Consider the following 26,191-nt stretch of genomic DNA (forward strand, 5'->3'; position numbering starts at 1 on the left):
GCACTGTGGCTGCTGAAACGCTTGCCTCATCTTTACCTGGCCCATCATACTTGCTGTCCTCACTGTGTGCACAAGCCCCTTGCAGAGCAACTGCTTACTCCAAATGCTGTTTCCATGAGAGAGCCCATGTCCATGAACACAGTCGTGTACTGTAGGCTTCCTCCCCAACCTTGTTTCCTATCATGTAAGTGAAGCATATCTTGTATAATATATAATATATAATGTATAATATATAATATATATAATTCTCTAATTAGCTAATTAAAAAGATGTGACACAGCTGATGTATACATGAAAAATATTTCTTGCTACTTTTACATTTCTGTGAATTAAGGCAGTACCCTTGTTACACAATGACAGCAGCTTTTTTAGTTGTCTTCTGCCCAGCTGTAGCTGGGCTACAACTTTGCACTCTTGGTCAGTGGGACACATTCCTTCTTCAAAAGCCTAGTAGCTACACTGCCTAGCTGTTCTTCTACAATCAATGAAAGCTGAGTGAGAAACAAAGGAAAGGAAAAATAAAATTCAAAGAAATGATACCATACTGTAACTGTAAAGAAGCTTATTCTTCAAAAGTAAATGACATTGGACTTATTTTTCAGTCAGATACTGCCACATTAAAAGCCCCATCTATTTCTTAGTTTGAATAAGTATTACATTTATTTCCTCTGCAACTCTTGTCTCCATCATACAGGCAGTAAAGAAGTGTGAGAAATCCAAGTGCAAAACAAATCCTCTGTTGTCATTACAGTCCCAGAGTAAGAATGCCCATGGAAAGCCACCATATGCAGGGTCTTCTCCTATGGTCTGCCACACTCCAATCACTACCACTCAGCATAACATCCTGCAGGTACAGAGGCCCAAATGTAAAGATGCTCAAGAAGGCTTCTGGAAAATGACCTGCAAAATAACATTTAGCACTTATCTCAGCAGGGGCACGGCTAACTACCTCTCATGTCCCTGTTAGATCTGAGTGTTGCAGTACTTAGACATTACCCTGCTAATGGCTTCATTTCTGCAGGCAGGCAGTGATATGAAAATTTACCTCCTACTTCCTTCCATTCCTACACATTTATGCATCATTCCAGTGCCCTCTCACTTCAGAAACAAAAGCTGTGCAAGTGAATAATGATCGTGCCTTCAAGATTTTGTTATGGCCAGTTTTTACAACACATGCCCCGGACTATAAAATATTTAGCTCTACACACCAAGCTTGAGTGTTCACTTCTAAGGCAGAAAGTTTGCTACAGAATCATGCTTGCTTCTAGTGCATTTTCTTCATTGGCCCCAGTCTCCACACACCTGTTTGCACCAAGTTTAACAGGAATTGAAGTTACATTTTTTTTTTTTTTTTAACCTACAGCTCAACGGTCAGCATACCGTCTCAGGCAACAGTTTGAAATATTTATAAAGAGAAGAATACAGACACAGATTTCCCACTTCTTGGGAGCAATTACATAAATAAAAAATGTACATTGGTAGCTTTTCTTCCAGCTGTTTTTAAACCATCCTTTTTACAAACAATGGAATGAAGAAAAACAATTACAACAGCAACAACAGCATCCTCCCAGGAATTACAAAGAGCCTGAAGATGCCAAGAGCCTGGCCTGAGCAGCCTCTGTGCAAACTACAGCTACATCTGCATCAATCCTGACACACAAGAGCTCAACAGCTCATCCCTCCTGCCCCAAGGGCACCTCCGAGTATATACAAAAAGTGGACAATACTTTCCTAAAGCCTCCTCCCTCTTTCAAAAATTAAACTTGTCATTGTTTTACTCAAATCCATTTGGTATTTCTCAATTCTTTAAACAGATTTTTACTGAGACAAGCAGTTTTGACCATTTTTACTTTTGAATAATATATTAAGCACCAAACAATAAAAGCTGCAGCTGTTCAGTTCCCATCTGCTTTTAGAGCAACCATTTAATAAAATCAGATCCCTATCATTTAACTAGGGCTTAGTTTAAGGCAAGTCTTTGTTGCTTAAGTTTGCAGTTACTCATTTTCTTTTATCTTTTGTCACGGATTATTATCTTTTTGGCAAGACAAATTAATTCATCATATCATTCTCATTTAATCCTTTATTATAGAATATATTAAAATATTCCAATATTCTTAATAGTCTTCAAACAAGCACAACATCTTCCAAATATAGGTTTCATATCTATGCCTCCCCTACACCTAATTATGGCCAAAAGCTAAAACAACAACAAAATTCAGTTTGCTATACTGCATTTCACATCATGGCTATCAGGGTTAAAAACAGCCATCTGGTTCCTAAACTAGTTAGCTGCTGTTAAGGTTGCTGGACCAAATACCTGTCTATGAAAACTTGTGAATGTAAGAGACACTCTTTCCCTCAAAGACAAATGCCCCTGTCCTCTACGCCCCCACCCAGCCCCAGCTCCTCTCCCACTCCTGCAATTTAGGCAACAACAGGTTTAGGTGAATTCTTCAATTGACCATTGTAGGAGTTGAACAATTTTATAGCCAGGCCACCCACTTTTAGTGCAAACTCTACTTCAGCATGACATTTCCCACTCTTTTTTCAGTCTACAACCCATTGCTTTAAATAAAATACGAGAAGTACAAATAAGTGACAAGCTCCATGGGCCCTTTTTCTTCATCCCTACCTTCCTCTTTCTGTTTGATTTTACTATTTTTATTTCTCTTCCTTAAAATATGCATTTTTTTCCTTTACTCTGATTTCCCAGAATACTCCTACATTAGCTAAATCCAGATAATATCTGCAGTTTGAAGACTGTGAGCAACCAGTTTCTGTCATGCCTTTGAATGTGCACTCAGATGCACTGATGATGATGGCATGTTGAGAGATGCTATCAACTGTAAACAGATTTCTCAACCATGAGAAATCACAAGACTCAGCGGGACAGGGATGACTTTTCATACTCCAATCCCAACTGCTCTGCCCTAGTTCAATAGTCAACTGTAGAAGAAAGTTGCAAAGAAGGAGGAGGCAAGACTGCATGTACCCAGAGCATTTGTAGGGGAGCTGCAAAGGTGGCAAACCAGAAAAGACAGATTACCGATCTGCTGCAGAATGAAGCCATTAACGCTGCTGGAAGCAGGGGGCAGGGACAGGCAAAGGGCATAATCAGACTTACAGCTATGAGGAACAAAGGTGCACACTGTTTCTATTGGTTTCAGACCATTTGAACTCCTAAGATTGACAAAAACTTCTCTAAATATTATTCTTTCATCTCTGGTTTTATAAACCACAGTAAAAGTGGATAAACTCACGCAGTAAGGTAGGGCAAATGGTGTTCTTTATTTTGCATTATTATTATTATAAGCGTAAGGCAGAAGATGCTTTTATATTACCATATGGTCTGGAGTCTCTGAGCAGCCAGTTTTCACTATGCATTTAAATACCTAGTAATCATGAGGTAACTGTAAGTCAGGAAATAGGGTTCCCAGTCACAAAATGCATCAAGCTTCAAGGATAACTGCACCTATAATGCATCTGTCTACAGTAGAGAAGAAGGGGAAAATTATAATCCAGTAATAGAGGTATCCAAGATGCACCATCTACACGCTCATTTTCTGGGCTCGAACATGCACCTTGAACACAGACTCTCAGTGAGTTCTGCAATTCCTGTATACCCTTTCCTCATGCCTTGCAGCTGAGGCTCAAGGCATGTTTACCAAAACTCATTCACTCCTATTTGCAAATAGCAAGTAGGCAGGTTGCTCTAGAAGAAGGGGAGATGACAAGCTGCAGAATGAGCACAGAGACAGAGCATCTCAAACTCCAGGTTGTACATTTATTCTTAAGATGTTTGCGTGTACACAGATTGCTGTGCGATGGCCTCCCAGTGAGACAGAGGTAGGCTAAGAGAAGCTTGACCTTAGCATGGTAAGTAAGAGGTGCCTGCTACAACGCTGGCTGATGCCACTGGCTGAGAGTGTGAACGGAGTGGCTGAATGGTGAAGGACTCAAAGTTGATGGAGGTAGGGGGAGACGGATGGAATTTGCAGAGAAATGAGTGACACAGGAAAAACCTGTAGGACAGACAGCAGTACTAGCAGAAGAGCTGGTGTTGTATTGAACCTGACTGTGGAAACAAGCTAAATTATGCAGCGATAACGCTCACTGCACCAAGGACAGAGGGGTTACAGACAGACAGAAAGACGACCTTTACAGCACTGAGTAAAATGGAGTGTGAGGGAACAGGCAGTTCAAAATGTAAAACCAACTGTGACAACTGACCAAGGCATGCAGCTCTCACCGGGCAGTAAGCATGGGAAAAAATCTTTACATATTTATCTTTTCCCTCTTAGGCTAAACTCTCTTCCTCACAAATTTTAGCCAGGTAAGTAGGTGTAGTTGAGTGCACTGAGTGTACTAAAGGAAGTGAGTAAAGTACTGAATGTACTAGAGGAAGAATCAACAACAAAAACCCCTCCTGAACCTAAAAATCCATCAGCCTTTTTCTTCTCTCTATAATCTAATAAAATCTAATAAGCAAGATACTCTGTTTCATCCAACTCTCTACATTTCAGACAGAAGTTTAAAGTTAGTGAGAGTCTAACAGCTAAAGTCAAGGAGGAAAACATAGCAAGAGTCAGTAAATAATACCCCAAACTAGCAAATGGTTCATACTTCCGCTCTGCACTGTGTATCATTTCCCAGCACTTCTTGGTTAACTGTCAACATTTATGAAAGGTGCAAAGCTGTGAAGAGGAAGAATGGGTAAAAAGTTCAGTTTTGAATGGGACATATGTGCAGATAGTCACAGATTTGGGGAAGCGAGGAATACAGAGTGGCAAAATAGCTGGCAAAATTCTAATGTCAAGTTACAATTCAAAGCATGTCAGGTGTTGTTCTGTATGCTTTGATAAACTAGTACATTTATTGCATCAGATATCATAGGACTCTTCCATCCCTCACACTCCCCTCTCCCCCTTCTAGCCAAATCCCTTCAAACCTCCCTGCCTTTCCCTCAATTTTTAAATTACATAAGAAGTTTACACAGGTCTCATCTGTGACTTCTTTTCTGGCTCCTTCATCAGACAGCTCTGGAAATAAAATTGCTGGGTACTCACAGGCTATCTGCTACCTTTTAGACAACATGTACTACCATGAGATCACCAGTATCTGACTGGAAAATAGGCCATAGAAGCAGCCTGAAACCCTTACTTGCTAAATTGCTCTTTCTTCCCCTCCATAATTCTTTCCTTTAAAAGAAAAAAAAAAGAAAAAAAGACTCAACACATAATTAACAACCAACACCATGGACTGGCTGATGAAGTGACATCTAACGTGTGCAGAGATCTGGACTAACAGGTCCAAGGTGAGTGAACTGCCAAATTATTAATGTAAGTGCATTGATTAACATTGATATAAATTATGCCATCATAGATAATGACATTAGAAAAGAGAGGAAAGGTCAATGATCTAAATCAGTCAGAACTCTTACATGTAATAACTCATTTTGGTATGCCAAAAGAGTAATATACATCATTGTCTATTCAGAGTGAGTGATTATAGACAATAACCTAACCTAGAATAATAACTGAATACCAATAAATAAAACTCAGTATCAGCACAACTTCCGTTCTAATGCAATACTTTCCTATGTATCTTACTGCTTGTTAACAAATTTGTAAAAATCTTGTTCCCACATATACCTAATATTGTTAATTTGTTACAGCATTTTTTATTTTAATTCTTTTTAGAACTGCATCATTTTTATGGCTTGTAATTTTTTTTATACCATACATATCTCATTCTAAACTTAGAGGTTTTCACAGTTGTTATTAAAAAGCACATAGACAAAATGTTTTATGGTATCTATAATAAATGCAAAGAAATCAATACAAACAAAACTTGGCTTAGCAAACTGTACATACATAAATATGTTCTTTGTTTTTCAACTTGACATTCAACATTTTTCCTCATAAAAGCTTTCATGATCTTATTTATTACACCCATTTTTTAAACCTTAAAAAAGTGCTTCTCAGATTTACAGCTTGTGCATCCAAAGCAAAGGTTAGAACACCATGCCCGAAACAGAAACCACAGGGAATAATACATCGCCATACAAGAATCTTTAAAATTGTGTGTTACAAATGCTCTAAAACTTCTTTAGCACTGATTATTTTGTATACTGTAGATATTGAGAAGGAATTTAATAAAGACTGGCTAATGGCTCGTTTAGAGCAGCACATAGGAAAGGGTCTACAGTATAAATTCTTGGCTATGCATAGAACAGGGCAATGACCTGGATATAAAGCGGCTAAAAGATCCAGAATGCTGGACAGAAAGACATTTCCCTCACACTTTTCACATCCTTCCTTGTGCCAGGGATGCGAGTACTGAAACGATGCGACTCAGGTAATATACACTGTGCAATCCGACACCGATGCATCGATGCGTCGGTGAGTGCCCGTAGAGAACGACATGGACACAGCGCCTACCGCAGAGAGCTAAAGCTGCCACACTGAATGCTGTAACACTTTAAACCAGGCCTTGCCTCCTGGCCAGCCCTCCACCAAGGTTTCCCGCCTTCTCGTGGCTTCATAACGGAGGGGGGCCGTTAGTATATTTGAGCATGGGGTGGAAAGATCGGGCAAAATTATTGGACAGAGTACAGCTGTAGTCCTCCTCGGTCACCGGCACCAGGCAAGCCAGCCCAATCAGGAGCAGCAAGAGCAGCTGAAGAGGCAGAGCAGCTCGGAGGACCCTGAGGAAGAAGGACGGGCGCCGCCACGCCGTTGTCGGCCCAGCCTCAGAAGGGCAGGAACCTGAGCCACCCCTTGTGGACCTGAGGAAAGAAGATCAACAGGAGAACAAACTGAAACGTTACTGGGGCAGGCGTTGCTTTCCGGCAGTCAGCCTTCCCTCAGCGTTTGTTTTAGAATTAACATGAGCTTTGGTTGACAAATAGCAGAGGTGTTTTTCACCAAACATACTTTTCCCCCAGCACTCTTAAGAGACCCCCATATCCCTAGACTGAACTGGAAAATACCAAAAAGATCACAAGAGGATGGTCTGTGTGACAGCACAGCACCTTCCTCAACTGTGGGAAAGATCTTCCACTGAAGGGAAGGGGAAAACTTTAAAAGGTTGGCCAAACCTGTTGCTTGTGTTCATTATAAACTGTCTAGAAAGGAAGCCTCTTGTTTAAATTATCAACTGCATTTGGTTTGCAGAAGTTACCAAATTCATTTCCTTTGGAATAGTACAAATACAATATGATTTAGTTACATCAATATTCAATTAATTAATGCACTAACGTTCAGGTAGTGGGGACTAATCTACAAAGTACAATGTATTCTGAATTTTGCACTGAATCAGCAATTAGATTAAATCTGTTTGTTCAACTGACTGAATGCCCTCACATTCTGAGTAATTTTCCCCTTTGCCCTTGTGAAGAGCTGTCATGAAATAACATACGTTCCATGTCCATGGGGGAGGTGAGACCTAAGGGAAACATTTCTGAAGGGACACTTCAAATTAAACACAGAAATCCAATCTACTTTTTAATAACAGATAAGGATACAAATTTCACATTTCTACTTTTGACTGAAATTGTCAGAGCTCTAATGAGTGGATGACAGGTTTTGATATAAGTGGATCACTAAAAAGAGAGATTCTGCAATTTACAGAGTGGTCTGAGTGTGCTCATTAAATAGCACGGAAAAGTATTGTACCTTAGTACTAGACAAAAAGGAGAAGAATTTAGATCCTTCAAATCATTTGCATCAAGAAGTCTTCCATTAAGATTTTATTCATCAATTTTGTTTTAGATATGGATATTGCTATAAAATACCTGTATGGCAGCTACAGTTAGGTAGCCCCAAAATATGACTTGCTAGGTAACAATGCCCATAAATGTAAATTTAGTCTCAACTTGAAGGTGTGGGAGAGTAGGCCTGTAGACTGATGTCAGATGCTTCCCCAGTAAAGCAAATAGGTGGCTATTGATTCCTTAGCATCTCCTTCTTGCCATCCTTTTGTACTTTCCATCCTTCTCCCAGATAAATCTGAATATGTGTGGGAATGCATGCAAAAAATCAAAATGTCATCTTCAAAACTATGACAAATTCGGCAACATGTTGAGAAAGAAATTAATTCTATGGCTTGAGGCTATTTCTTCTGGTCTGCTCATGTAAGTGTGTCATCCCCATTACGAAGACCTCAAGAAAACTAGACAGATTTACTGAGATGACCAACAGATACATAAACACTCAAGTATGCTAAATGATTAACTTGACCTAAATATCCCAGGAAGGAGTGATGATTAAAACATAAGATTGCACGTTGTTTGAATCCGCATGATTATAGTCCGGATGGAAAGCTTGCATTATGTAACATCATGTATTATAAAGAACACACTGAAAGGATATGGCACATTTAACAGCATCAGAGCATTCCATATTAAAGTTCAATTAGATCAAGACTTCTGTCCATGAATGCCAAGACAGGAAGTTAATGGGCTGAGGTAGGAACAAAGGGAACATGGAGTGCTTAATTACCTTCCAAGCATTTGATTGCACAGTCCACCTATTTACATGGTTCTTTTTGTGCAAATATTGTTAATCCCAATAAAAAATGCTATACTTCTGCAGTCAGTAAGTGCAATAAAGTCTGAATTTTCTTCATTAACAGAAAGCTACTCCGGGGCAACACTGGGCATCTGAAGGGGAATTTCCAAGAAGAAGAATCAAAAGTATTGCTTAACTATTCTTTTCTTTCCTGTGGATGTGGTAGCACAATCCAGTACTTTTTGTTTCATGTTTACTAAAAGAAAAGAGTGAAACCATGTGCAAACTGCTTAGGTGCTCTCAATAGGGAACATAATAAATTTTCTTTCAAGAATTATAACAGTTCATGGAAAAATGTTTTGAAACACCTTTTCTGCAATGAGGTAGGGTGTTGAACAATAGTTTCTAAAACTTCATGGAAACAATTTAACAGGCATATAATGAAGCATTATGAAAATCTTCAGAGAGTGAGTACTAAAAAGTTCAAGTGCTATACCACCACTGTTTATTGCAGGTACTCCTGTATAATGGACATAATTGACTGAAAAATGGAATGTTCAGCTTAAATTCTTTAATGGATTTGGTAAGGAGAGGTGGTTAAAAATACAGATTGTTAGCAAAAAAGGCTCACTATTAATATAGGGCAGAACTCCTATTTACTCCGGCAGGGGAAGGAAAAGCTGAAGTACCTCACATTACTTTGTAGAAAAATGTAATTTCTTTCTCTTGAGCTTGCATCTCTTGCTTTCCCTCTTCTGACTATTCAATTCTTTGTTGCACTAGCAGCTGTTTAAGGACAGAAAGAAGTCAGGCCACCTGTTACTCAGACCATACAGAATTCCTACCAACTGGATAAAGGGGTGGCTGCAGCTGCAAACCAGACCAACCTCTGGCTTCTTCATGTTAAGAAATCTCACAAATGAACCTACAAAATGTAAGCAATAGGAACCCTTACTTTGGGAGTCTGTAATGTCAGTGAAATTGGAACTCTTTTCTAAGCATTTCAAGAGAAGAGAAGCTCATTTATCAGTCCGTACATCAGATGGGCAAACTGAACTTTAATTTCAGCTCAGATAAGTACTTTTCATTTATAGATGACTGATTTTTATTTTATTTTTTGACAAGGAAAATACAGTTGAAGTAATCTGTTTGGATTGCAGTAAACATCCGAAAGAGTGTAACAGAAGAACTGATCATTTGACCTGAGTTGATAGAAACAAATACAATGAGTTTAGTGGGGAAGGAAGTGACTAATGGAATGCAGATAACAGGCTTGCTCTGAAAGAGCAACTACTGGTCTAGAAGGGTATTACTGCTAGAGTTCATCAAGGCTCAGTCTTGATTCAGTATCTTTATGAAAAGTCCATGGCACAAAGTGTAAGAATAGCAGATTTCATTTGTATGATGACAGAAGTTGGAATCCTTTTCCAAACACAAAATAGGACTGGCTTATCACACAGGAAGAAGTGGTTGATGCTGAAGATGAGAAATAGGTCTAAGTAGTAGAAGATAATAGTAGATAAGATAGTAATAAAAAATTCTGCTAGAAATTTGGAAGTTGATATGCTGAAGATAATGAAGAGAAAAATCTAGAGTGTTATTTTACCCAGGACAGTCATGAGCCATTAATGGAATATAACTGTGAAAAGGGACAAAAGCAATTTCAAGATATGTATCAGTTTGAGATTTCCAGAAGAAAAAAGGGGTTTGTTTTAATGATGTTTTGTAAGGCACTAGTTAGACTGCACCTGGAGTAGTAGGTATTATTTTGGTTACCATGCTTCTGAAAGATGAATTCAAATGTACACAGGTTTAAAGGAGTTAAGGAAGTTTCCTCCTAGGAAAGGAGACAAAGAGCTGGGCTTATCAAAATAAAACCTGAGAGGGACTAAAGCCTTATAAAATAGCACAGAATAGATACAGGGAGGGAAAATAGCTATTTAAAGTGTAACATTGGCACAAGAATAAATGACTGCATCTAACTATGTATATATTCAAGATGGAAATAATTGTACTTTCTCATAGGCAGAGAAATGAAGTTTCCAGTAGACTTTTTGCCCTCACTACTTCTAACATCCTAAGTTGGAGCTTGCTGAAGTTATGAAGGAGACAGTATGCCATTCTGCAGGTGAGAGGAGGCAATGACTCCTCCTGGTGACTTAGGAGACCTCTCTAGGAGCTACCTCCATTGGCTGTGTCCTGACATCACTTCTCTCCCTGCATCTCAGCATCACATCAGCAACAAACTTGGCTTACCCTGCAAACAAGATGAATATGTCCATTTTACAGGTAGTTAAATATGAAATTTAAGAAACAAGCTCTAAGTGAGAGCTCTGGGCAGATCTGGGAGCACAACCCTGGCGATCTGAGCCCAGTCCTCATATCTGAACCACTATGTGACAACATCCGTCATTATTTTCCTGTGCAACGTGCTCTAGGCGACCCTGCTTGAGCAGAGGTGTTGGACTAGATGATCTTCAAAGATCCCTTCTGACCTCAACCATTCTGTGATTCTGTGATTATGTGGCCAAAGTCAAGAAGAGTGTTGTAGCCTGGTTTGCTCCAGGAATGACAAGTGACCTTTAAACATGCACTAGTCATTTGGGGGAGGCTTGGAGAGAGCAGGAAATGGAGGTTGCCACTCTGGCGCCAAGACTTGAATAGAGCTGCTCAAGAGAGACAATGTAAACACCCCTGAAGCAAATTGAACAATTATTTTAATCTTTTTAACATTTTAATCACTTCAAAAAACCCACAGGCATAGATCCAGGTGTGCACTTACTGAGAGCTCTGCTAAATTGATGAAGGAAGGGAAGGTGCTTCTTGGATTTGCTTTTCCCACTTAGCACACCATTGCTAATACCTCCTTACTGTGCATTTAATGAAATCCACTATGTAAAATCTAGGTTAAGACTATACCTTACCATCATAGAGGATATGCTTGTCTTTTTGCTGTGATAATGAGGAAGGCAAAGTGACATCAAGCTTATTATATACAAAACACCATCCCTCTAATTTTTAAATGAACTTTCTTCCACAACCTCCTACATGATAAACATTTTAAAATTGACTTTAGTCCCCTTGTATACTAAACTCTAACAGGGTTTGCTGATCCAGTGCAAGATCAAACACAAAGTACTCTGATCAGAGGCATGTCAAAATATTAAAGAACACAGTGACAGCTTGTACTGCTTTATCAGTTAAAACCACATTATACATCAACCACAACCTGTCTGGCTTGCGCATTTGATTAAGTTTGCTATTCAGCAGTGACTCATTCGTATTCCATGCTTGTCTGAATGACAAATTGAACATTGTGTTGTATTGCTACAAGATGTGTTAATAAACAGTGCTGGAAAGACTTGATCTGAAAGGTGCCGCACCAATGCCATTGCGGGAAGAGAGGCTGATCTCCAAGCTGCAAAGCAGTGCTAGCTGCACTCTGAGCCAGCTGCTCACACCTATAACCAGAAACTCTCTTAGAAGGTTGGCAGAGGTAGTCTGAATGTACAGGAGAGCGGAAGAGCACACACAATATATTTTTTGAGTACAACGTTGATAGTGCAAGCATGCTTATCTGCCCAAGACATCCTGCATTCCTCTTAGCTGTGAATGGCTGTAGAGTAAAGCCCCACTCCTCCCCTTTCCCACTCACTATGAGAAACAGAATGCCAAGCTTTATAGCACACTGGAGTTGGAAAATTAATTCGCATTCTCCATCAAACAGGAAGACAGAGTGTACATGTCACCTACTTCCTATGCGGTTTTGATTATGTTTCAAAAAAAAAAAAAAAAAAAAAAAGGATCCCATAAACGAGGCAGCTTCTTATCACCAATGGAAGCAGTGAAGGATATTCCTCTACAGTTATATCTGCTACATTGAATAGTTTTTAAGTGTTTATGTAAACATCTATACAATAAGCACTTTTATTCTTTATTTCATTCGTATTTGAGACTGATTTTTCTGAAAAATATTGATTTTGTTTACAGAAAAATAATACATTCAAGGTATTTTTTTTGGCTGCCCGATTATTGATTAATCACTGTATTAAAGGCAGTGTTGCTCTCTTTCAGAGCTCAAATCTTTAACTGAAATTATTTAAAGACTAAAGCAGTTCATTTTTACTATGAGGAGAGGAAATAAGATTTAGGAGTTAACTATAACAACAAAGATATTTTCTTCATACTTCCTGATTATTTTAGGTTCTTGTTGCAACACATAAGATACTAGAACAGCAAAGGACTTCTTCATACATAATGGGTATATGTATACCTGGGCACTTTCTTTTTTTAATTTCGTAACTCTACAGGCTAGTGAACTGATCAGTGAAAGAGTGAAGGGACACACATCACACTGACAACAACAGAGAATGCAGAAGCACTGTTAGCTGCAGGGATGACAGGCTGCTGGAGACAAGGCGAAAAGCAAAAAGCTGTAGCTGCAAGTCTGCTCTCTACCGGTCAGACAGAGATGGGGCAGTGCTGCTCCCAGAGCAATACATGGATGCAAGCACTTGGCAAAAGTCACGTCAGTGTTAGCACATTATATTGCAAGTCTTCTGACAAGGGGAGAGAAAGTGACTGCAAATTTTAAAAACCTCCAATTCTAACTTTTAATTTCCAGTCATAAGTGCTGAAAACCCACAAACTGAACAAAACATTTCAAGGAAGGGGGAAAAAAAAGAAAGAAAAAGGATGTTAGTATGTCTCATCCAGATCTGTGGGTTTTGTGAATTCTATAATATAGTATTGGCCTATTACCTGCCTTAATTTAATATCTAGAGGTAAAGAGGATGATAAAAAGTGTTTGCCATGAATACCTCCTGGTATTTCTGTTAAATTATGCCAAAATAAAATAATCAATAAGCATCATGAGTGTAAATGCACACTCACAGTGATCAGGAGTATAAAAAATAAATGTTAATTAATTTCTTGGGAAGCAAAAGCTGTATGTTCCAGGGATTAACCAGCAATTTTATTAACAAATAATTTGAAGTAATTGAGACCTGCTTTTGCCAAACTAATAGCAACAGAAAGTTTTCGACTTATTTAATTCCTGGCCACTTGACAGAGTCGGTGGGAACAGATACCCATCATGGCCAATTTCCATCATCCTCTTGGGGTTCTAGAACAGAGTGCAGAAACTAGGAGAATTAGGTACCTGCTATGTGGACTGCTGACAGAGGGTCCAGGCTGTGAGAGACTACATTTGCCCCGTGGCTGTTTGCAATGAACAGGGGGTAAAGAAAGAAGAATGTTCAGTCCAGGCAAATAAAGACAAGCTACTGATGAAATTAAATTAAAAGTGCAGCAAAGGAAACATAAAAAAATAATCAAATGAAGTGACCAATACCCATGAACCAAGGAAACTGGCTTTTCTTGGTGTTTAGTTAAGTATGAAAGTGATTGGAACATACACATTGAACTTGAAAATAACATTTGTAGTCATTGCATTTATGAACAGTAGCTCTAGATTAAAAAATTCAGTAGAAACTTAGCTCAAATAATTTGTAAAATAAAATAGAAATTGAACTGAATATGGGAAAATATAAACATTTCAAAGTGTAATTGCAGCAAAATTAGTATTCTCAAGAAAAAAAAGAAGGTCCAGGTGCTTCCTTTCAGAAGCCTGGCCTCTTCTACACCTCCCCGCCCCCCCCAACAATTTTGAAGGCCAAATAACTGTAGGCTTATTCCTGCACTCACAGCTATTTGCTAGGACATTTAATACAGTTGGATGATTATCTAGTCTGATTGGATTTTCGGTATTAGTATTTATTTATTTAGCATTGGTGTACTTGGCATTGAAATTCTAAGCAATATCACTTCAGTCTCCAAAACTGGGAGCAGAGAAACTAGAAGTTTGAAAACCAAACCCCAAGGAATCATACATCATGGATGAAAATGAAAAAAAAAGTAGTCATGTACATAAACACTAATGTATTAGAGATAGACAAATACATATTAAAATGTTAACATGAAACCTATTATAATTCTACATACTCTTTAGCCAAAGTTTTTAATGGTAAGATACTTCTCCATTTCCTGTAATCATTAGACATCCTCCAGTCAGTCAAATCTTCTGTGATATCAGAGTTTTTATTAGTAATTTCATTCTAAATTTAAAAGATGAAAGCATTGACCTCAGAAATAAAATATTCAGGTTTATATTCTTTCTCCCTTTGAAAAGCCAGTATTCCTTTACATTCTAATACTAGCATCTAAAAGGAAACTAGTGAATGTAAAAAAAAAAAAAAAAAAAAAAAGAAACAAATCGATTTCAAGAGCCATAAAGTTTATCAAGACAGAACTCAGAGGCTTTACAAAAAGTGTAAATGGAAAAAAATGATTGTTTTAAGAACTAAGGAAAAAAGTAAAGTAATCAACCAATAGCATTGCAGAAAAAGATAAAATAATTGCAGTTCCATTCTGGGCTCAGAGTATGGAAGTGTTAAATACTAGGCATGTATTGCTACAATTCTTGAATTTTGTGCCAGCGATGTAAACAGAGAACACCAGAGTTGCCACCATATAGCCAGTGATTAGGCCCTGTTCAACTAACCGTTTTAAATAATGCTTTATGCCCTTTGGCTCTATTTAGCCGTTCATCCAAAGTCTCAATAAGACTATCTGTAAACTTCATCAGAAATAAAGAAGAAATACTTATTGAGATTCTTCATGAAGGCTCTGAAGAGAAGGCCAAACAGAAATGGAGAACTGATTATAGCAGACAAGACCAGACTTTGGGATGCTGCCATCACTAGAGCAAAATACAAGAGACACAACATGCCATATCATGGTAAACCAACCACACTGACAGCCCTGGTTTTAGAGAATATTTAACAATTCTAATTTCATGCAGGATGGGGTATGCAGCAGGGTTGGGGAAAGCAGCTTTGTTTTTTTCTTAGTTTATGTCATTTCCTTTCCTATCAAGTGAGAAGGTGGGCCTTTCAGCTGGCTAAAACTACTGTAGACATCTAAAGTTCCCACTCAGGAGGTGGCAGAAGATATATGATAGGAAATTACCGTTCTCTGTCTGCTTGGAGTGCTTCTTCCAGACACAGGACTCACTGAGCCTGAGGTGTCCAATTCATCGGCAGAGGACCATGAGGACAAATCCTAAAGTTCAGAAGGAATGGATCTCAGAAAGGCAGAGACTAGCTGTTCAGGTAAACAAACTCAAAAAAACCCCAACTCCAGAGTAAAATATCAGAGAAGTTAATTCTCAGGAAATTAAAATAAAATAGTTACATTTTGTTAGCAAATTTATAAGAATAAATCATTACATGTTTTCTCTGTTAGCCCTGATGGAAAAGAAAAACAAACAAGTAGTTAAAACGTAATTGTTTTAAGTGAAGCATTTTCTGGCAAAGTCAATACAGGAAAAAATAGCTGCTCCATAGTTATTCTAAGAGGTGGATACCACCAAGACTTTACTCACATAGGCAAAAGGCCGCTAGCAGAAATGAAGAGCTGAGACCTCATGCTTTATACACTGGGTTAGTCCAAAATTTGAAAAAATGGTAGAGATTGAAGACCACTGGAGAATGTAGAAATCTCTGCCAGAGTCAGTGAAGACATATACTTAACTTCCTCTCAAATACTCTGAGGTATAAGGTAATTTGAAAAGATTTGGAATCCATCTTAAAGTTGAGAAGCCACAATGAGAGACTTTTTTGCCTATTAAAGAATTTATCTTACGTCTTTTCTTTCAGCAGAGTGAGCATCATCTTCCTTTCAAATGACAACTGACACACTATCAATTTTTTGATACTGCAAATAGAATAATAATTTCTTTATACATAACCAGTTGACCAAATCAGTAATGGTAATATAAATAAACCAAGATGTTCAGTTCCTTTTGCTATGCAAAAGAAAAAAAATTACTGAATAAAAAGAAAAACATAGTATAAAGGTGATGTTTACATTATGAAGTATAAGATTACTTCATGATATTTGAGATTACAAATATATTATCTTGGTAAGTATTGCAATCAAGATAAGCAAGGCACTTATCAGAGAAAGATGGTCAGAAGAATGGAAAATGTGTGTCAAACAAATGGCAAAGAATAAGACAACTTACCAGTTGACTACTTGAAATGTCTAGAATTTTCTCTAGATCTTTTATGTGACGTGTAACCTCTTTCAAAAGAAGCTTCAGTCTATTTCCAATGACATGCACCTTTTCTTTGGCTTCAAGGCAGTCCTTGCCTTCAGCATGGACTAGCAATTGGCAGGACATATCTTGCAATGATGCCACCTTCAACTGAGACTCCAGCAGTTCACGTCTGATTTGCTATAGCCAAGGCAAGCATCAGAATTTTTTTATTGAAATTGTTTTTGCAACAAATGAAACAAAGCTAGAACTCACAAAAATGGACTTTTGAAATTAATGAAATGGAAAGAACAAAGCAAAGTGGAGCAATAACAATTTCCAATCCCAAGAAAATGTCACCAGAACTTCTAATTCTTCACCTGAAATTTTAGGAACAGCTGGTAGTTCATTCTATAATTGTTTAATATCCTTGATGCTCAGCAAGTTCCCACCAAAGACTGACTTTCCAAAACACCAATCACAATAAAATGACATGATGGACAGAAGCCTAGCTGTTGCCCATGAGTTTTTCAAACATTAATTTTGCTGCTGACAGGAGTGATTGACATTAACTTAGAGCTTAAATTTGTTCCTGACCTTAGTCCCACACTTGTGTGTTAGCACTCAATATACAACACTAGCCCTCAAGAAAAAGATAATCTGATTGGCTATTTTTCTGATGATGGGAGAGAACAGGGGGATGATAGACCTACCATTAGAAGTTGGTGATGATCCTGTAGAGTTTCTGAGTCCAGGCTTGGATTGATGGGCACAATCTCATTTTTCCTTCTGTCAATATTCTCTAACCAGAGCAGCAATCCATGGCTCATTTCATGGAAATCCTGTAAGTGGTGAGTGATGTTTTTTTAAATGTAGCAGAAAATTCCAGTCAAATTTAGGATTTTAGTTTACCCTGTGATAGGTCCTACTGGCTTAGTAACATAGCTTAAATGAAGTGTAGAATAGTAGATTAGCACACTATTCCAGATATGACAACTTTAAAATACCTTGGGCTTGAAACACATGCTTCAGGTAGTGCAAGTGTATCCTTCAGATATCATTTTGCCAAAGCTGTACTTCAATGCATATGGGCAAGTTTCAGCTTGGATAATAAGATGACACAGATTACATCTTTGGTATATGGGATGCTGATAATTTCAAATAAGTGTAATACAGACCTGGCACTGCATTAATGCATCCTGTAGTGAGCAGCGCCACTCTTCGATCAAACTGCATACACGTTCCCAGCGCATGTTCATCTGAGACAGGCGCTCTTGAAGCTTCTTGCTCTCTTCGCTGTCAGACTGAGTGAATTCTGAGCTGCACAGATTGATGGATAAGATGATCGCTTTGCGGTTATCGATTGCTTTCTGCAGCTCCTTGATGACAAGACAAAATGGAACAGGGGGAAGAAAGGGAAGAAATTGGTAAGATATGAGACTTCCAGAAGAATCAAGTAGAACAGGCACCAAGGAGAACGCTGTGATTTGCCAACAGTAATTTGCCATTGCTGTTCTGCCTGCAGAACAGTATCTTACCGCAGCAGTCTCTTTGCTTTGGATATGGGATTTCTGTGGTAACTCTGTGATAACACCACAAATGTTCACTCTTTAACATCTACTAAAATTTTACTGTGGACATAAACTAGAACAAGCCAATTAAACTTTTAAAGTCTTAAAAGCCTGAAGTCATAGCTGAATTTTAAAGATCAGAAGAACTGGCTCATGCTTCAGATATTTTAAAGACAGGGAGGGCCCTGTAAAACTTAAAGAGATGTAGGGTAATCTTACTATAGCTCACAATAAAACTTTTGCCCTCACTTCTCAGTTTTGCTGATAAACATAAAAAGCAGCATGTTTTGCAAGTGGAAACTGCTGTCAACAGTATTTTAAAATAAAAGCTATTACTGAGGGAAAAGAAAACACACAAAGAATATAAACAACTTACCCCAATTTATAGAAGCAGGACGTGTATAAAAACTCTGATTTGTTTACATTGGAAGCCACAAAAGAAACCCCACCTCTTTTGGTTTGGAGGGCACTAATGGGCTTTCCAAGAGTGGGTGAGATAAGAACAGGATTCTTATGAAATGTCCCCTTTTCCACCTAGTTTACAGCACTTACTTAAAAGCCCCATGTCACAGTGACCTTTGTACTACTTATGGCAGCTATATTTGGATTCCAGCGAAGATCAGCATTAATATGCTTTATATGGATCACTGCCGGAAATAGTGTTTACTGCCTGTCCACCTCATTCCTCGCATGGAGTACAGTGCATTTTGACACTGGCTCCACATTTTTGTGCCCAAGGTTGTAAGATGCTAATAACCGAACGTGAAGACATGGAGGATCACATTTGAAGACCTTGTAGCAGTAAAATACATAGGAGATATTACAACAGCAGTGTTCAGGCCTTGATACATCTGGAAGGGAATGTTGCAAAGGACACCAAATTCTTTCTAATCGCAAAGCAGACGTTGTATTAGGTGACATCAGTGGCTAGGCTGCAGCTCTTTTGGGCTCCTTCTCTCTTGCTCTCCTTCCTTTACCTAAAGTAGTATGTTCCTTGTGATCTATTTCTTGTAAAAGAGCAATACAGGTTTCTCCAGAAGATTTTTTTTTAATTGGTCTTTTTTCCTCCTTTCATTAGCTCTGCTAACTTCAACAATTATCTGTGCTTTCTGGAGTTATAGTTGGCATAGAATTAATATTTCAAAGATTCACTTGGATTCTCTAATAAATGTTGGTAGTATATATTTCAGCCAATAAGAATAAAATCATTTTCTCAGCTACTTTCTTCATGTAGTCTGCTACACACAGCATAGAGCAAACCAAGTGCACCTACGGGCTACCTCTCTAACATGCATTGTACTGAGCTCTGCTTATAAGGTAAGTTATGGGGGGAAAAAAAATCTCACTTTCAGTTTTTTAATCCTCAGCTCAATAGATTGTATGTCAGTGCTGAGATCAAGACGGCGGAGCTTCTCCAGCTCATTTTCAGTTTCTCCCAACCAAGCCCAAATGCTATTAAGGTCAGAGTTGAACTGCTGCCATTGCTGAAGGTTCTGCTTCATTCTCAGCTCCTTGCTTAGAGCTTGGGCCTGGATTAATTCCCACCGGTCAATTACACCTGGAAAAATAAACACCAAATTCAACAAAAGAAAAAAATTAATGAGCCACACAATTTTATCAGCTGAATTGTGTGCAGGACAAAGAAAAACTCCATAAACCCCAGAAAGCTCAAAACCAGCAAACATCATGTGGAAAACTAAGTTATTCTGAAGAATAAGACTTTGGATAGAAAGAATGAGGAATCTGAATAAGTGACCAGCCAACAGGCAATTTTATCACTTTCTAATGTCAGATTCCTATGACTTTACAGAACAGTTATTTGACACGTAAGAGTCTTTAGAACAGAGTATATTGGTATAAAGACATAATAAATTAGTATAAATGCAAACTGTACATGAAATATGGCTATGTCTAAATAGCCACACATTTATTACTTTCATTAGTATTTGTATCTGTTGCAATTTAATATTCACATCTCACCACATTTGCCTAAGCTACCATTGATGCATTAGAGAAAAACCAACTTTAAAAAGAGAAAAATAAGAACTATTTCTTACAGTTACTTATTTGAAAACACTACAGCTTAGAGGAGGACAAGCTATACCACCCATTAACTTAAAATAAAAAAAAATCATCTAAGAATAAAATAGACTGCACAGGTAGCATATCTAGCCAAGGTGAGAATGGAGACCTTGCCTTTGTAATCTCTGATAGAAATCCATGTTTTTACAGTGCAATTTACCTGTTCTGCAGCAGTTGCTTAAATCTTGTCAGCTGAATACAAAAATATATTGCATCTACAGGGACTTGCCCAAAGGCTTATGGTTATGTCTCACAATGTGAAGAAGTTCTTAAAATGCACTTGTATATCCAGTGCCTTTATATGGCACATACAAGGAATACTTACTGATTTATACATAATGATCTAAAATACATTAAACAGAACATGGTAACAGATACAGTCATTCTCTCCACACCAATATGGAAGAGGAAATGTTGGTAAATATATATATATAGTAATAAATAATATCATGCTCTTTTTCAGAACAGTACTGCACATGCTTCCTGATTTTCACAGCTGCTTTCCATGAAAAAACTACATGTTACTTACCAGCTGTTTGTGTTTCAGTACTGTTCAGGTTAATGAGTCCAGACAACTTTTCTTCTTCCTCCTTTAGTTTATATCCAAGCCTTTTTACAGAGTCTATGCTTCCGCTGCATTCACCTAGTAGTTTCATCTGTGTTAAAATAAGAAACAAAAAAACCCCACCTCTATGTGCACTGTACAGAATTAAGGCAATTTTCAGATATTTCCAAAAGTAGGTTCAAATATGAAGGTAAAGTCTATTACTTTAACAGTCTGCACTGATATTGACAGCAAAATGTACATGGAAGCTTAAAGCCTAAGTTCAAACAAAATGGAAATAACTCGGTTGCCATTGTATGAAGACACTGCTGGGTACAGCAGGAATCAAAGAATGGATAGCTGTAGGTGATATTTATTCTAAACATGATACTACAAGACAAGACACTAGAAGATGTGATAAAGCCAATTAACAGCAGTTTGAAAATGTTATCTTGCCTCTGACACCTAATCTTTCAATTCTTTTGGGGATGAAATGTTTAGAACAATTTATAGACCAACTTTTTTCCAGAAAACCTCTCTGAGAAAGGTTTTTAACCACAGATTCCCTATATGCAACCTTGGTTACATGATGCATGTTTATAATTCATCAGTAAAACAAATACTGTGTATCAGGCTATAAAACCTGCTTTTAAAAGCAGAGGAATTTAAACAAGGGTGATCATCTTTAAACGGATAAAAAAGTGTGTGTGAGAAAGTCCTTTTGGACACTGCAAAAATGTAACAGGAAAATAAACTCCCTAGAGTCATGTTCCTGTAATCTTATGCTATTGTAAACACACTAATAACATAAATAACAATAGCATGTGATTAAAGGGAGCAACCATTTGAGTAAGTCTGAGGAGCAATAATATCTAATTGCTTTGTTGCAACAGCTATACTTCTTTCAAGAGCAAATCTAAGCTTGGAGTACTGATTTGACTTGTGCTCCAAAATACATCACCATGCCTAAGAACAGTGATTTTCAGTTCTCTCAGCATGTGATGAGACTCAAGCACACGCACATATCCTTTGTAACTGGAATCCAGCTCTGGTCCTGTAGGTGTTTTGCTGCGAATGATGTTTTCTGTTTGCTGTATTTGGAAACGGCTGGTGTCTAAGGCCTTGTCCAGCTGCCGGATATGTGTTTCCAGGACACCAGGTTCTCCTATACCAAAAACAAAAATAGTGATTGACACTCAAATTTTCCGGATTTTTTTTATCGTTTTCACAGGCAGAACAAATACCAGAACGAAACCAGCACTAGCTAGATTAGACAGTAAAGGGGAAGTATGATTATAGCAGTATAAGTAGGACAATGTCAAAACAATATGTTAATTAATTATATCAGAGGGTGTTAGCAACCTTCCAGAGGATGGACGATTACACCAAAGAATGTGCTATCAAAGTTTCAATCAGGCATGCAACCTATTCTGAAGGGACCTCTTCCCGCAGAGAATGCCTGCTCTCTCTGAAGGGTACAGTTCTTGGTAAATTGTGTACTATTCTCACACATTTCGGAGAGGGCATTGCCTCTTTTCAGATTCACTCTTGGGCAACTTTGTATCCTGAAGTCTTGCCCAATGATCTGTGTTAAAATTTGATTTCTCCTTCTCATTTCTCTTCGCATTACTTCTCTGCCCTACACAGAGTAGAATTTTGATCTACATGAAAGGATTCTATCTCTACAAAAAATTGAAGAAAGAAAGCATTATATAAATGATAAGTGATACTATTATAAATGTATCTTCAAGGTCCAAAAATGGCTGGACATCTTAAAGCCCCACAGTAAATAGTCTACAACTGATTTAGGAAACGTACTAAGCAGCATTCTGTCACTGAGGCTGATTTGAATTAAGGCACATGTTTATATGTTTATAAAGACACATTTGAAAACTGGTACAGACAAGGGAATCCTTCTGCCCAACTGAGGATCGAAAACAGTGCCTCTTGGGTAGTTAATCTTTTTTCATACCAAAAAAATTCCAAATGGATGGAAGAAGTTATTGAATGTTGCCTTTCTCTCACTGCTTCCAAGATTTTCACAAGTCAGGAATCAACACACATTTTTCTATAGAGACTGCTACATGTCATCCTCTTAAAAATGCCCTCTTAACTTAATCAGTCACAACATTATGCCACAACAATCCTCCGGGGAATAAAAACAGACAGTGAAACTGAGGTCTCAGCAGAACTCAGATTTTAAAATGTTTGATATTTCAGTTTTGCAGTTACATCATTATTTCAAAGAGTAAAACCGTGATATCATGAGAGAAGGTATTTGTAAGTGCATTTAATCGCTCTGAGAGCATCCTCTCACAAATGAAACAGCAGGTATAATCTTCTTTAAAAATGCAAGCAACTTGAAAAAAAAAACCCTTCTTCCCATAGGAAAGACTAGGATAGAGACTCTGGACTACGATACCCTATCTTGGCATTGTTATAATTTTAAGATCATGGAACAGCAACTAGCCCAGAAGTTTACATGTAAGTAATAATTCAGGCTGTGGCTGTGAAAAAAAATGTAAATATGAACAACCAGGCTTCACTCACTATCTTTTCCATCTACCTTAATCTTTAAGAACTACCCTTCTGTCAGAGAAGTAACAAAGTACTGGGTTCTGTTAAGGGACTCCAGAGAATAGAAGACAATTTGAGCAAAGTACTGGTCTGCTTAGTCTGTTTAGCCAACGTAGGAGGGCAACTTAGACAGTATTTTAAACTTCACCATTTCATCCATGCACCATCCATTCACCTACTAGTAAAACAGGATACTTCTATATTTACACGCAAATGCCATCGCATAAGAAATACTTATTTTGTAAGTTGTGGAAAGCATAGCAGATGCTATGAGAAGAGAAAGATGTTATGCACTGTGATATATGCACCTGGCTATGTTTAGTCTTTTTTGATGCCTGACAGAGATATTTCTGAGTGTGTTTTCTGTGAGTATTACATAGGCCTCAAGGGTTTCAGGGATCTCTACATCTGAAAAAATAAAAGCACAGTCTAAGCTGGCAGCTCAGCAATGGCTGTCTCCTCAAAAAAGAAGTTCTTTTCCTTGGATGGAATATATAGATGGTTCTAATAACAATATCCTTTTTGGAGAAGTAAAAAGGATGAAAAGTGAAACACAGAGCCTGCTAAAAAAAGCCTCAAAATCAAAGCAAACCTGACTCTTTTCCTCTGACCTGATTCTTTTCAGAACAGAGCAATGATCTGAAAACTAAAAGACAGCCATGAGATCAGAGTATGCTATACCAGTAAGTTCTCTTGCAGAACCACCTGCATTTGGGCACTTTCGCTTACTAAGATTTACTACACAGAGTATACACACTTAAAAAGGACTTCCATCACCTGAGGAGAGTAAGACCTGAGATCCTACCCTCAGGCTAAACTTACAGTTGCCAGAAGATTGAAGTCTTGCCTGGATAAGGAATGAGTTAAGATTTACTTAAGCACTTCATGATTTGGTCTTGTTTGTGGATCTGTCTCCCCTAGAATTTCTTAATTCAGTTGTTTCATACTTCTTGCCGTATTCAGTATAGTTTTTTCTAGTCAGAATAATGCATTAGGCATTACTGCTACAGATGACATATCCCATCTGGCAGACCGCAGGCACAGAGACACAGCCAATTCTCTGTCATATCACATACGCCTCTATGATATTCCAAGGCTGCAGTTGTCCAGGAACGCTCAGCACTTTTTCTAAGGCCAGAAGGCCAGTGGGATCACTTAGGGAAAGCTATTTAAGATCTTCAGGGGCTATTTAAAATATTTTTCCATGAGCTCCTTGGCAAAGCTTGATCATACAAGCAACATTTTACAGAGGGAAAACAGGACACAGATTTTGCCACCATACCTGCTACGCCAGCTGCTCCGCCAAGGTAGAAGTCTTTGTCTTGTCCTTCTTCTTCCTCAGAGTGCAGTGCTCGTGAAACAGCTGTTTCCAGGTCTCGACTGAGGTCGTAGTCATGATCCCACTCCAGAGGGATGGAGTCCACGCTTGCAGGGGTATCCCGCCCTGATCGCTCACTTCTCATTTGCTGGGCAAGGGGCAGCGAGAGGTTGGAGGAAGGGTGTGGGGAGAGAATGCTGTCCGCAGATTTGTCATGCCAGTGTATGTCAGAGAGATCTGCTGATTCATCTAGGTCCACCTCTCTGTCAGAGAGGTCATGTTCATCATCGGTCAGCTAGAAGTGTAACACAAACAGAACTGATCAACGCAACATGCAGAAGCACTGCACACTCAGCTGGGCTCAATGAAATGAAAGTGCCACTAGATAACAGGGAAACTGACAGACTTTCCATTTTGTACCCTTTTTTCACACTTCTCTTTCCTTACTTTCAGATGAGGTAAAAAAAAAATCCAAATTGCTTAAGGCACTGTAGAGTCTCATATCAAGCAAATGTCTCCAGACTTTTTACTGATGCCACTTGCAATTCAGAAAATGAGTTAGAGAAAACTGTGGAAGCAAGCCACAGGAGGTACAAGCGACCTTCATTGTGATCATTATACTTTTTCACACTATGAAAAACCTGGGTTTTGCGCCTTTCCTGCAGTAGGATTTGAGCTACCAAAAAACACTTTGCTTTTAGATCTTGGACTGTGTGTTCAGTTCCAGAGGCAAGAATCTGTCAGTTCTGCAAGGAGAGAATCACTTTAGCATTTTTGTTTGTTAAATAAAACAGAACTCAATAATCTGTTAACGAAACTATCTGACAGAGCAGGGATATGTTCTTATCACTAGTCCTGTACTGTCACCCTTATTAATAAAAATTATAAATCTCCAATTTGCACAGACTTGTATGATGATTTAATAAGATTCCAGACCTGGTGAGTGTGCTCCCTGGACAGGACAGAAAAAGCATGTAATGAAGGGAAACACATGATCAGGGTTGTGAAAAAAATTAGAATCACAGAATTTTTTGGAAAGTTTCAGAAGTTTCATATTAGTGCACTCCAATGGCGTTCTCTCTCTTAAGTCTTATATTTGTAAAATGGAGATAAAAGAAACAAATAAAAAATAAATATGCGTGGAAGTTTACACACAGGAAGGCGGATCAGCTTCTTGTGGTAGCGTTCCACACGACCAAAGACCTCTTGACAGTAACGACGCAGCTCATCTAGTTCTTCTTCAATGACAGCTGCATCGATGGGCTCACTCTTCTCAATTAGTTGCTCTCCCTGCACAATTATCTGCTCAATTTTGTTGTTGTTCAGTGAAATTTCTTGCTGAAAAGCCTGTGTAAAAAAGCCAAAGCTTTATCAATGAAATCAATATTAAAACAACTTAAGTTATCAAGGATGCAAGTCTTAGCATTTTTTCAGCAAGAATGATGTGGGTAACAAACAGGATAGCTCCAAATATCCTGGCAAGAGCAA

General features: G+C 38.2%; 1 protein-coding gene across 7 annotated transcripts in view; it reads right to left on the reverse strand.

Annotated features, from left to right (window-relative positions):
• Positions 1-3,767: 3,767 nt before the first annotated feature.
• The window catches only part of SYNE1 (spectrin repeat containing nuclear envelope protein 1), a 308,485-nt gene continuing 286,061 nt past the window's right edge, over positions 3,768-26,191 (reverse strand). For 6 of the 7 annotated variants that reach the window (XM_062572395.1, XM_062572390.1, XM_062572389.1 and 3 more), the window contains 11 exons: positions 25,859-26,050; positions 24,668-24,998; positions 21,831-21,973; positions 20,794-20,920; positions 19,529-19,740; positions 17,790-17,990; positions 17,325-17,453; positions 16,600-16,812; positions 15,543-15,635; positions 13,675-13,733; positions 3,768-6,790 (listed from right to left, as the gene is read on the reverse strand). In XM_062572395.1, coding sequence (XP_062428379.1) covers positions 6,544-6,790; positions 13,675-13,733; positions 15,543-15,635; positions 16,600-16,812; positions 17,325-17,453; positions 17,790-17,990; positions 19,529-19,740; positions 20,794-20,920; positions 21,831-21,973; positions 24,668-24,998; positions 25,859-26,050 — 1,947 coding nt within the window. In that variant the 3' untranslated portion in view covers positions 3,768-6,543. Of the gene's footprint in view, positions 6,791-13,674; positions 13,734-14,960; positions 15,274-15,542; positions 15,636-16,599; positions 16,813-17,324; positions 17,454-17,789; positions 17,991-19,528; positions 19,741-20,793; positions 20,921-21,830; positions 21,974-24,667; positions 24,999-25,858; positions 26,051-26,191 lie in introns of those variants that run through there. The other variant, XM_062572391.1, reaches the window with a different exon arrangement.

This window comes from Rhea pennata, chromosome 3 (assembly GCF_028389875.1).
Source record: "Rhea pennata isolate bPtePen1 chromosome 3, bPtePen1.pri, whole genome shotgun sequence".
NCBI classification, from domain to species: Eukaryota; Metazoa; Chordata; class Aves; order Rheiformes; family Rheidae; genus Rhea; species Rhea pennata.